The sequence below is a fragment of the Sander vitreus genome, chromosome 3, assembly GCF_031162955.1.
Source record: "Sander vitreus isolate 19-12246 chromosome 3, sanVit1, whole genome shotgun sequence".
Taxonomy (NCBI): Eukaryota; Metazoa; Chordata; class Actinopteri; order Perciformes; family Percidae; genus Sander; species Sander vitreus.
The window spans coordinates 2,042,151-2,055,734 of record NC_135857.1 but is presented as its reverse complement, the minus strand read 5'-3'; the positions used below and the strand labels follow the sequence as shown (position 1 = coordinate 2,055,734).

At 39.0% G+C, this 13,584-nt stretch overlaps 1 protein-coding gene across 1 annotated transcript; it reads right to left on the bottom strand.

Annotated features, from left to right (window-relative positions):
- Positions 1 to 10,390: 10,390 nt before the first annotated feature.
- LOC144512346 (olfactory receptor 52E8-like) lies at positions 10,391 to 11,353 on the bottom strand. Its single transcript, XM_078243042.1, has one exon. The coding sequence runs from the start codon at positions 11,351 to 11,353 to the stop codon at positions 10,391 to 10,393; it is 963 nt and encodes a 320-aa protein (XP_078099168.1).
- Between the last annotated feature and the right edge of the window lie 2,231 nt (positions 11,354 to 13,584).

The window sequence follows — 13,584 nt, the reverse complement described above, 5'->3', positions numbered from 1 at the left end:
TTGTTGTTGGAGAGACAGGATACACTATGCTAAAGGTTGGTATGGAATGCCTTCATCCACATATTTACTCGTCTTGGTTTCATGTTTGAAGTGTGAAATTGCTTGTTCTTTCTGTCTAATTCAGATAAAAGACAGAAAGCCAGTGTACATTTCCAAAGACGCACTGTCAGGACAGCAGACAGAGTTCACTGTGGACTCTCCTGTGGCTGACGGGGTCTGGCATGTTCTCTCCTTGTTCAGCAACGGACTGATTACCTTTCTGCTTCTGGATAGTAAATCAGTCTTGAACGTCACTGACAGCAGTATGGATCTCAATCCTGTCAGTGTGGAAAAGATTATTTTTGGTGCACTTCTGACAGGTGATTTAAAACTCCAACAGTCAGGTAAATATACAGTAATCATTGTTGACAAACCAGGTGTTAATGTGTGAACCAGATATAAAAATACCTACAAAATGTTTGAATCTAGATAATTAGTCAAAATGACAGTGTATTATTTTCAGTCAGCAATGAATACATCCTGGACACATAACTACAGTACAGTACATGCAAGATCACCAAGGCCAAGATTACACTACATGTGTATGTGTAGAGGGATGTGGACAGATACAGTATAGAAGCAATATCTGAAAAAAGGGAATCTTTGCAGCATATACACCAGAGTAAAACAATTTCAGAGGGTCAACCTCAGCTGATAACATGGCTCTAACATGGCAACATATTGCCTTATTACCCTTCATACATGATGTTTCATCAGGTTGGATTATTTGTTTTGTGTGGGAATAGAGCATGAGTGTGTGCTATATTCAATTCTTTCTCTTTAAATCTATAATAAACTTGTAACAAATTGCTTAAATAAGGGGCCAAACCCAAGTTTTCCTTGCTCTTTAAAGGAGAATTCCGGTCAATTTCAACACGTAGCTCTGTTGTTTGGAAATTTGGAGTGCTGTCGGTAGCAAAAAAACCCCAAAACAATCGGTGCTGCCTACGCCGTGTTATCCTCCTGCTAGCGTTAGCACCCAACAGGCTTAAACAGGGCAAGTTTTAAATGTGTTTTAAGCCTCTAAACATGCTCAAAATGTCATTACAAGTGCCTACCCATCTGCAGTGATTCCTTTGGAGGGAACACAGCGAATCTGACTGCAGTAGATGTGACAGAAAGACATAAAAGTTGTGTTAATCCAGCCAGTGCACATAGCTCTGTTTATTTCCCGTTTTCCGGTCAAGTCCACACTAGTCGATTGTCGAACTCATACAATCTAATATTCCAGTCAGATTCGCTGTGTTCCCTCTGAAGGAATCACTGCACATGGGTAGGGACTTTTAATGACATTTTGAACATGTTAAGATGTTAAAAACACGTTTAAAACTTGACCTGTTAAAGCCTGTTGGGTGCTAACGCTAGCAGGAGGATAACACGGTGTAGGCAGCATCGATTTTTAGTTTTTCTTGCTACTGACAGCACTCCAAATTTACAAACAACAGAGCTACGTGTTGAAATCGACCGGAATTCTCCTTTAAGTAGATCACTCTAAGTACAAGTACAAGTATAAATGAAATGGTCGGCTGACATGTTTTTTTAGCCCTTTGAGTAACACCGATGAAACTGTTTTCATTCTTTTTATGGCAGGGTTCACTGGATGTGTGCAGTATCTCAATGTGAGCGGATACACTCTGCCTGTCAGTGGACTCAGTGTGATGGTGGACGTCTGGCCGAGCTCGACCCTTGTTCAGTCGAGCTGCAGCTCTCCGGGTGTCTGCCTCCCCTCGCTCTGCTTTGAGGAGGACACAGCCAGGAGGCGTTGTCTCTCTGGACCTGCTGTACACAACAGGTCCTGCATCTGTTTACATAATGTTTCTGAGCATGCCTGTGATATCTGCATCTCTAAGACAGAGAGCCGTAATCAATGCTCTCAGGCGCCGGGCAGCGCTCCTCTGTGGCTCATAGCTGTGATTCTTCCTCTATTCTCCATCCTGGTGATAGGAGTCTGTGTTGCCCTTTACAGAGTGAGGCGGCAGAATGCAAAGTGTCAGAGAGATAGCTCCCCACAGAAAACAGAGCAAGGGACAGACAATGTAGCGTTTTGCTTTGATGACAAGAGAACACTCACAGATGCTGAGTATGCAGAAATAGAGAAACAACACGACCCGATGAGTACTGATCAGCAGAGGTTAAGTGTGGAGTTTTATGGTGATGCCAGTCTGTCAAGTGTTCAGCAGGTGCCAAACAGTGAGCTGGAGTATTATGAAATCGGCAGCATCTGTAGTGCACTTCATTCAGACACTGCCTCACTGACGCTCAGCTGGCACAAACATCTGTACAGCCCAAAATGTGTGAAAGCTGATCCTAAACGGTGGGGAGATTTGAGGATGCTGTTAGCAGGATTTAAGAAAGAATGCTTCAGTGAAGAGAGGTTAAAAAGTCCTACAAAGCCTCAAGATTCTTCTTCTTTCTTAAACAAGCAGTTGTTGACTAAGATTGATGCAGAGCAGTCCCAGCACACACCGCCTCGTTACCAGAAAAGGTTCATCCAACCAAAGTTCCTGGAATCGGCCCAATGTCTCACATTTGAGGAAATTGGTAAACTATTCACTCCTCGGGAGAAAACAACGTCGCATCCAGCATCCCCGAGGTTTGGACCTGACAAGTCCACCACGATGATCGGTGCCTCATCTGACAGTGAAACAGGCAGCACATTCACCTGCTCGGAGTCTGAGTGCGGACGGTTTTCTACCATCAGCGCCAGGACATATATACATGACCTGTCATCCCTGTCAGCATGCAGCTTCAGACAACAAGGCATCTTGCCTGTCAGCTCATTAAAACACTCCTATCACTCTGCTGCAGGTCAGCACAAAGCTGAGAGTGCTCCCTCAAGTATGTTTGAGCAATGGGGAAGTCTTTTAAATATGCATCTTCCTTTCAGCAGCTATGCTCCCGTGTTTGAGGATATAGCATGTCTACCCTCTGACCCCAGTCATAGCTTTGATAGTCAAAGTGACATGGAGGAAATTATTTGATGGCCATTATATACGTCGCAAGACATAAGTGTCAGGTGGGAAAATTGTAAATATGCAGTCGGTTACTTATTTGAAATTATTTTGATATATCAAAACTCAACAACAATGTAAAAGAATGACATGAAAATCCAAACTTTTAGTTGCGACTGGACCCGCTCCTTTTCAGAATTCCCTTGACCTGTTTTCCCCCCTGGAAACCTGCTGGACTTGCCAATAAAACTGTTTAATTCACACTCCTGGCTCTGCGTCTGTCTGCATTTGGGTTCTGATTATCATTCAAACGTAACAGGGACTTTGACCAGGTTCTGAACAGGCAGTAAAAATATGTTTTACTTAAACCAAAACTCTTGATCTTTTCATGTTCACTTGGTTACTTTATCATGTGTTTTTGTTTTGTTTCTGGTGATGATGCTTAAATGTATAAAACCACATTTAAAGTTAATGTCATTCATAATCATATGTCACTAGCTGTTCTATATGGCCAGTCTTGTCTGTTTCTTAAGTAACCTGTGCATTATTTCAGACATGAATATTCAGGATGCTGTTTGCAGATCAGTTTCTTGTACATTATAGGATGGCACTTGTCACAACATATTCATTTTAGAAAAGGCATTTTCCTGAAGACCTACAGAGTGGCTGTGTTCTTTGTGTTAATTTACATTTACAGCAATTGCAGACTTACAGAACTTTCAAATTCAAGTTATGTTTAAGCGTTATGTGTGTTTGTGGAGTGTGAATGGACACAAATATGATTATTTTGATGCTAATAGAAAATGTGTTTATTTTATAATATTTAGAAAAATTGAAATACATTTTATTTATGAGTACCTTTTTTACCTTTTTTAACACAACACAATTTGATGCTAAGCTTTCAATTTATTTTACCAATGGCTGGTGATTTCTTATATCCTTATTCAGCTGTTGCTCAGATGTATCATCTCTTTTAATTGTTAGTCTGGTTAAACCATTGTACAGCTTTTTATTCTCCATGTACAAAACATTTCTAAAAAAAAAAACTTAAATCAAAATAACATCTATTTGTAAAGAAGACTTTCTACAACCTAAAAGCCTTCTGACCATATTCTAAATTAAAGTAAATGGGCAGCTACTTATCTAATGGACAATGTAATGGCTAACATTTGAGCACTTTGTCATTTTGATAAAGATAAAACAATGAAAAGTGAAGTGGAATATACCTATATTCAATTTACTACAATGCATATCGCCAGTATTTTAGCCCAAACGTGGGTGCCATGTAAAAACATTGACTGTAAAACTAATGGACGAAGCTTTCAGATCTGAAAAGTAAAGCCAATGCACGAGTGCCTTAAACCTGCATTCTAGGGATGTAACGATGCACTCACCTCACGGTTCGATACGATTCCAGATTTTAGGTTCACGATACGATATTCCTCTATCTATATAAACAGCAGATGTGTCCTCTTATCAAAAGTGTGACTGAAATAGTATTTTATCTTTAATAACAAAACAAATTCAAGATTAAAGTAAGGCTTGTTTATTGCTAAGGCCATATGGTTAAACTTAAAAGATTTATTTAAAATGTACTAACAATAACTTACAACAACAATTTATTTTCCAGTCATTTGCCAGACTCACCAGACTGATAAGTATGCTTGTGTACAAAATGAAACAAGCTTTAACTGATATGTGCTGGGCCCAGGCTGCATGCCTAGTGGCACTCATGACTCTTTCCACTCTTGCCCTGTGTATTCAATTCTTCGTCAATCAATGTTGTGATAGGTAATAGAAAAAGAATGGTGAATCCGCTAAGCAAGAAAAAGAAGCACTTAACTGTCAACTTAGCAAATTTAGCATCCATTCCTCGTCAGCCACAGCCTGTCCCAACAAAACGAGACAGATAATTATTTTAACACAGTAACATTAGCCTTACTAAACGTCAGGTCTTTGGCGGGTAAATCATTTTTAATCAATGATTTTATTATTAAGCACAATCTTGACCTTATGTTTTTAACTGAAACCTGGTTAGACCATAATAACAGTGATGCTGTTCTTATAGAGTCAGCTCCCCCTAACTTCAGTTTTATGAGTGAGAATAGAGTGAATAAGAAAGGAGGTGGAGTCGCCATTTTGTTTAATGACTTGTTCCAATGTACTCAAATATCTTATGGAAACTTTGCTTTTTTTGAATATGTGGCTCTTCAGCTAAGGTCCCCCTCTCGACCTATATTTCTAATTATCTACAGGCCACCTAAATACTGTGCATCCTTCTTTGACGACTTTAGTGAACTGCTGTCTATAATCTGTATTAACTTTGACTGTGTAGTTATTACTGGTGATTTCAACATTCATGTTGACAACCCCCAGGATAGAGGGACCAAAGAACTGTGCTGTATTTTTGAGAACTATGGACTGACTCAGCATGTGACGGAGCCCACACACAACAACGGACCACACTCTGGACTTGATTATCTCGAAGGGTTTGAACATTTCCAAGGTTGAGGTGACTGATGCTGCTCTCTCTGATCATTCCTATGTTTTCTTTAATGACACTATCTCTGTGCACAAAAGTGTCCAAACAATGTTAATAAGAAAACGGTATATCACTGACAACACCAGTGAAACATTCATTCAGCTTTTCTCGTCCACACCCACCCTCTCAGGGGTCTCAGTCACTGAGCTTGTAGACAATTTCAATTGTAAAATTATAAATGTTATTGATGCCATTGCTCCCATTAAGGTAAAAACTGTCTCTGATAAGAACAGATCTCCATAGAGAAATGCCATACTGGTAAGAACAGAAAAAAGAGAGTGTCGAAAAGCAGAACGCAGGTGGTGAAAAACTAATCTCCAGGTCCACTACAACACCTATAAAGAGGGACTTCGCATTTATAATTTGGAACTGAGGAATGCAAGGCAGTCCTTCTTCTCAGACATTATTGCCAAAAACAATAATAACTCACGTGCTTTGTTTGCTACTGTCGATAGGTTAACAAACCCTCCAGTACCAGTAACATCTGAACTTTTATCCACCAAGGTCTGCAATGATTTTGCCACCTTCTTCAAAGACGAAATTCAGAAAATGTGTTGTCACAGTGTCCAGGCAAAACAAATTCCAATATGACCCAATTTCATATGATTAACCGTAAAAACCTGGAGGACATTATACAATATCTGAAAACCTCCTCCTGCTGCCTTGATATTCTACCAACGGACCTTTTCAAAAATGTTTCGAATTGTTTGGCTACAGATCTTGTAAACACGTCTCTTCTCTCAGGTGTCTTTCCACAGGCCCTGAAAACTGCAGTCATTAAGCCACTCTTAAAAAAGAACAATCTAGACACGTCACTAATGAGCAACTATAGGCCGATATCAAACCTTCCATTTTTAAGTAAAATCATTGAAAAAACGGTTTCTCAACAACTCAACCTTTTCTTGTCACTAAACAACAGTTTTGATGCCTTCCAGTCAGGTTTTCGACCACACCACAGCACTGAGACAGCTCTTGTTAAAGTCTTTAATGACATCCACTTAAACACAGATAGTGGCAAAATTTCAGTCTTGGTATTACTTCATCTCAGTGCTGCATTTGATTCGGTCGACCATGACATATTACTAGACCGATTGGAAAACTGGGTTGGCATTTCTGGCTCAGTACTAAAGTGGTTTGAGTCTTATTTAAAGAATAGGGACTACTTTGTGTCTATAGGGAATTTTACATCTGAGCATACAAATATGACGTGCGGAGTTCCCCAAGGCTCCGTTCTGGGGCCTCTCCTGTTTAACATCTACATGTTTCCACTGGCTCAAATTATGGAAAACAATAAAATAAGTTACCATAGTTATGCGGATGACACACAAATTTATATAACCTTATCGCCAGGGGACTATAGTCCAATACAACAACTGACTAAGTGCATTGAACAAATTAACGACTGGATGTGCCAGAACTTTCTTAAATTAAATGATGAAAAAACTGAGGTGGTTGTTTTTGGAGCAAAGGTGGAACGATTAAAAGTCAGCACTCAGCTTCAAACGATAATGTTAAAAACAACAGACAAAGCCAGAAATGTTGGTGTAGTCATGGACTCAGACCTGAATTTTAACAGCCACATTAAGACAATTACAAAGTCAGCCTATTACCACCTTAAAAATATATCAAGAGTTAAAGGACTTATGTCTCAGCAGGATTTGGAAAAACTTGTCTATGCTTTTATCTTCAGTAGACTTGACTACTGTAACGGTGTCTTCACAGGTCTCCCTAAAAAATCAATCAGACAGCTGCAGCTGATTTAGAACGCTGCTGCTCGAGTCCTCACTAAGACCAAGAGAGTGGATCACATCACTCCAGTTCTGAAGTCTCTACACTGGCTTCCAGTGCCTCAAAGAATTGATTTCAAAATACTTTTGCTGGTTTATAAATCACTAAACGGTTTAGGGCCAAAATACATTTCTGATCTGCTACTACACTATGAACCACCCAGACCTCTCAGGTCGTCTGCGACAGGCCTGCTTGTTGTCCCCAGAGTCAGAACTAAACAGGGGGAAACAGCATTTGGTTTTTATGCTCCACATATCTGGAACAAACTCCCAGAAAACTGCAGGTCTGCTGCAACTCTCAGTTCTTTTAAATCAAGGCTGAAAACCTATCTTTTTGATGTTGCCTTTCTTTAAATAACTGTTCATTTCTTATACTGAAGCTGAATTGTTGTCACTGTATAACAATCTATATAAGCATATAAAGAGAAATTCCTAAAACAAATAATAGAATTGAATTTATGATTATTCCGGTGACATTCTTTTGCAGAAACGGACATATCTCTGATTATTTCTCTGATGCAGGCATGACAATAGTTGACAGAAGAGACAGACATTGGGCTGGTCAAAAAGTTAGTTGAAGTAACTAACTAATTTAGGCAGAAGGCCTAAAAAGAAAAAAATAGTCTATAAACACTCTGAGCGAGTTCTTGACTATTTAGAGACAGACTGCAGAAGAAATAAAATAGTTTAAGAACACGTTCTGGACTATTAAGAGATTTTTGTATGCAGGGCTGTACTGGGTTTTGCAAGGTTTGCCGAAGAAAAGAACTAAGCTTTGCGGTGACGACCACATCGAAAATGATAAGAGTATACTCAAGGAAAAGCTTTTGTAACTATGGGGAATGAAACCTCAAAGCCGTACGACGCATCTGGACCCATAGTGGGTGAGATATCTGTCATATTGGTCAAAAAGCTTTGGCTTTCCAAAAAATGGATCACTGAGTCCAGGAAAGTTATTTTATCTGCTTTTATATATTTAACTGTCTTAACTGCTCTTCAATGTTTAATTTCTTATACTGCACTGTAACTTTGTTTTCCTCGTATTTTATCTGTTTTTAATTTTTTATCTGTTTTCATGTAAAGCACTTTGAATTGCCCTGTTGCTGAAATGTGCTCTACAAATAAAGCTGCCTTGCCTTGCCTTGCCTTCCAATGTTTGAACAATGGGGAAATCTTTTAAATATGTATCTACCAGAGATGGGGACTAGAGTTTGAGACTCGAACTCGAGTTGCACTTAAGTCGCACACACACTTAACTTGAGACTCGTCCTCAACAGACTTCAGACTTGATTCTAACTCGAGATGCAGGACTTGTGAACAATCTTTATTTTTAGGAAACGTCTGATGAGCTGAAGGTTATTTCCCTCCCTGTGAAACCTATTCCTACCTGTGTAATATGTAACCTATCTGCTGCGCGCGGCTCCACGTGAGAGAGGACAACAAATGCACCGGCAGCTGCTGTGCCATTCTCAGAAGCTTTGGCTCTAAAAACTTCATACCAGAAGGCCCAAACAAAAGAAGCGCTGAATGCAAAGCAATGGTATGTTCCTGTAGTGCAGCCTTTTGCAGCGTCATGCTTCTCAAAATACCTGGTATCAAGACAAAGGATTCTGGATCAACCACATCTAATTTTATCAGGCACCTGACACCGCACCCTGATAGGTTAGCAAACATGTTTAGCTCAGCATTGGCCATCTAACGTTAGCTTGCTTCTTGCTTTAGCTGCGACCTATGGGAAGTTAACTCCAACTGACGTTCGCTAGATGTTGTGAAAAGATGAATAAGTGTTTTTAAATATCTATGCAGTGTTCTACGCAGCAGGTGATACACTCATAACTGCGAGAGACTTGAGACTTGACTATGGACTCTAGTTCAAAGGCTTGAGACTTGACTTGGACTACAGCTCAGAGACTTGTCAGCATTTCTGGCATCTACATTTCAGCAGCTATAGCATGTCTACCCTCTGACCCCAGTCATAGCTTTGATATTCAAAGTGACATGGAGGAAATTATTTGATGGCCATTATATATATGTTGCTAAAGGGTGAGGTGGAATGATTGTAAATATTTATACAGTTTGTTACTTTATTAAAATAATTTTGATATATCAAAACTCAATAACAATGTTAAAGAATGACATGAAAATCCAAACTTTTAGTTTGGACTTTGACCAGGTTCTGAGCAGGCAGTAAAAAGATATTTTACTTAAACCAAAACTCTTTATCTTTTCATGTTTCATAATCATATGTCACTAGCTGTTCTATATGGCCAGTCTTGTCTGTTTCTTAAGTAACCTGTGCATCATTTCAGACATGAATATTCAGGATGCTGTTGGCAGTTCAAGGTTTTGTACATTATAGGATGTGCCATGTCACAACATATCATTTTAGAAAAGGCACTTTCCCGAAGACCTACACAGTGGCTGTGTTCTTTGTGTTAATTTACATTTACAGTCTTAAAGAACTGTCAAAATGTAAGTTATGTTTAAGCGTATGTATGTATGTTCTGTGTCCTTGTGGAGTGTGAATGGAGAATTAAAAAATTTGATTATTTTGATGATAATAGAAAAAGTCGCAATTGCAATACATTTTATTTATGCACTTATGAAACAAAGGTACAACTTACTTTACAGTAAAACAACAGAGTACCTTAGAAAGAAACAACACAAATGTGCAAACAACGTATGAGTTAACAAGACATGAAAATATAAAAGTAGAAAACAGAATAAAACAATAAATAAAACATTAAGAACATTAGGCTGGTAATAAAAAAGCCTTCCAGTACAAGTGAGTTTTAAGACGTGGTATAAAGTGATTCTGATCTGGTCCTTGCCAAGAAGAAAAGCCTCAGGAAACTTCTAACATAGCGTTTTTGTTGGAACAATCAGGAGACCCCTGCTTGAGGATCTCAGGCTGCGTTGGGCTCATAGAGGATTTCATTATGTATAATTAATATAGGAGCATGCAGTGTTTTAATAGTGAAAGCAAAGTATCAAAATTGATTCTAAAGCTCACAGGAAAGTGACATATTTAAAGCAGCAAAAGTAACTTATCACTTGATTGATGATGTATGTTATCCAGTTGTGCTGCTATTAATTTTCCTAGTAACTAATTTCTTTTTTAAGTGTTCTTTGATATCCTTGGTTTTGAAACAGTATATTAATGGGTTAATAGCAGCAGGTAAAATACTGTACAGCATTACAACAACTATGCGAACTGGGACACTGAATGTAAATCCCACAAAATGTGCAAGGTACACGAAGCATCTTGGCATGTAATAGAGAAATGTGATGATAATCTGTGGCAAGCAGGTAGACAGAGCCAACATGCGGCTGCTATTAGAACTGGTCATTCTCATAACTGCAACAACGATGACAAAATAAGAGAAGATGATAAAACCCAGAGGCAACATCAAACTGAACATGGCCCCACCTAATGCCAATGCCAGATTTTCTCGTACGTTCTCACATCCAAGCACCGTTATTGCTATATAGTCACAATAACACTGTGTAATTATGTTTGAATTACAGAAAGGCAATCTCAGAGTATTTAAAACTATACCCACCATCCATGACATTGGCAAAATCCATGATATTCCACAGAGCACAGAAACAGTGTTGTTTGTGAAAAGAGCTGTGTAACGCAGTGGAGCACAAATTGCAATAAAGCGATCAAGGGCCATCACCATCAGGATGAAAGAATGAGACGCCCCTAAAAAATGAACAAAGTACATTTGTACAAAGCATCCATAAAATGAAATAATACTGTCATCAATCCAATATTTTGATATAATCTTTGGCAGAGTAACAGTCCCAAACGTTAAGTCAGTTAGTGCCAAGTGGCAAAATATCAGATATGTGGGTTTGTGAAGAGACCTCTCACATTTAACAAACACTAAAATAAAAATATTTCCTACAGCTATAGCCAAGAAGAGAACCAAAAGCAGGGCTGACACAGGTCCATAGTACTCCTGTGAAAGTCCAGGAAATCCCAGGATGAAGAAATTTGTAATCCTTGTTACATTAGTGTAGAACATAATCGCTTGAATTAACAGTAACAACCTATCAAAAGGAAACACATTGAAATAGTTATTAGATGTGACACGTTCAGAAAAATCTGAAATTGGAGCATTAACAATAGACCTAACTACTTAAAATCTAACAATTATGCAAACAAAAGTGTTAGTCACTACATTGTAATTTCATGTTTTCTGTGGAGGATCTAAAGTGTAAATCTTACCTTGTAAAAGTTACAATAGATCTGCCTCCATGGAAGTACTGACACATCTCACTGTAGTGCCACCTAATATGTGATTAGCATCTTGTTTGAAACGAATATCAATGTTTACTTTCGTAAACAAGTAGATCCCAAATGGTCATGTTCTCTAATGAGTTCCACCCATCTGTGTTAACATGACACAAAGAGTACAGTAAATATTAGTCAGTTTCCAATCAGGCGCTTTCAGCCATGAAAAATAGTTCATGCTGTAGCCTATGCTTCCAACTACAGGGAACAAAGTATAACTATTGCAATGCGATGCGAGGGTAGTTTTAATTCTAACATTATTCTATCAACAGACATTTACATCGATAGTCTGGCGTTATAATTTATTTGCCTCGCGTGTACTGTGGAGTGTGTAAGACTGCTTTTAATGGCAGGCTAGCAGATACTGTTGACTTGCACTAGCCTAGCACCAGCGAACTCTGCAACTGGAAGGACTAGATGAAAAGTGTTGAAAACTGTCTCCACTGATAAATAACACACTGGCTAACTTGGAAATGAGGTCCTATGTCCAAAATTCTGAACCACCCCTTTAAGGCCTGCAGTCTGAACGTAGCATAAGATGAAAACACGGATAACACCCAAAACAAACTAAGCTCTCAAAGTGCTAACTCTAGACTAACCTATTTCTATTTTGAAGTTGTGAAAATTTGCTTTGCTAAAGCAACACACCTGTTACTGTTATTCCAGCTTGTCACAGGCATTATTGTGCACTTAATTTAAATAAAAAAATGAACACAATTTGATGCTAAGCTTTCAATTTATTTTACCAATGGCTGGGGATTTCTTATATCCTTATTCAGCTGTTGCTCAGATGTATCATCTCTTTTAATTGTTAGTCTGGTTAAACCATTGTACAGCTTTTTATTCTCCATGTACAAAACATTTCTAAAAAAAAAAAACTTAAATCAAAATAACATCTATTTGTAAAGAAGACTTTCTACAACCTAAAAGCCTTCTGACCATATTCTAAATTAAAGTAAATGGGCAGCTACTTATCTAATGGACAATGTAATGGCTAACATTTGAGCACTTTGTCATTTTGATAAAGATAAAACAATGAAAAGTGAAGTGGAATATACCTATATTCAATTTACTACAATGCATATTGCCAGTATTTTAGCCCAAACGTGGGTGCCATGTAAAAACATTGACTGTAAAACTAATGGACGAAGCTTTCAGATCTGAAAAGTAAAGCCCATGCCCACCCTCCCATCAAAACTCGTCAGCACCGGTTTCAGAAAACCCAGATGGCGACTGCCAAATTGCCAAACTTTAGGCACCAAAACGGCAGTTCACAAACCAATGGGTGACGTCACTGCCATCGGCGTCGCCAGTTCATTTTTCAGGGGCTTCATCCTTGAGTGTTTTTACTGTAGCCCTGAATGTAATTTTAAATGTAGACAATGTGTGTATGGCAGACTCGCCTGAAAGTAGATCAAGGGGCGTAGCTGGAAGATCTACCTCTCCGTACAGCTGCGGGCGCTCCCACTGATTCTTACCTGCGCAGCTGTAACTAATTCCACTATCAACCTGGCAGTATTTATTCCTGGGCATGGCTCTCCATCGGCGCCAGATCGTTGCGCCTACCAGTGCGGTAACTAGGCTCCCAAGTTGCAGTTAGCTAAGTCGTTTGTTTTGTCTCCTTGTTATTATCTCTTGCTCCTGCTAACGTGCTTTATTTTTGCTCCGCTCAGACCCACACCACTCAACCAGCTGCCGTGGCGCTCCGTGTCTCCAGCTCTTTCACCTTCAGTTTTCCACCACCTCGTTTGGATTCCTGCAAAAGAAACGTCTGGATATTCCACTGCCTGCCCGCCTCAGTCCCTCTCCAGTCCGGAGCCGACCTACTTAGTATTTTCATTTTTTCGTTACCTGATGAAATGAACTTTCATTAAAATCACTTTTGTTTATCTACACTCTGAGTCCGTGGTTGTTTTCTCTGTGTGCTGGGTTTGAACCATAGCCTAACAGAACGATCTGGCC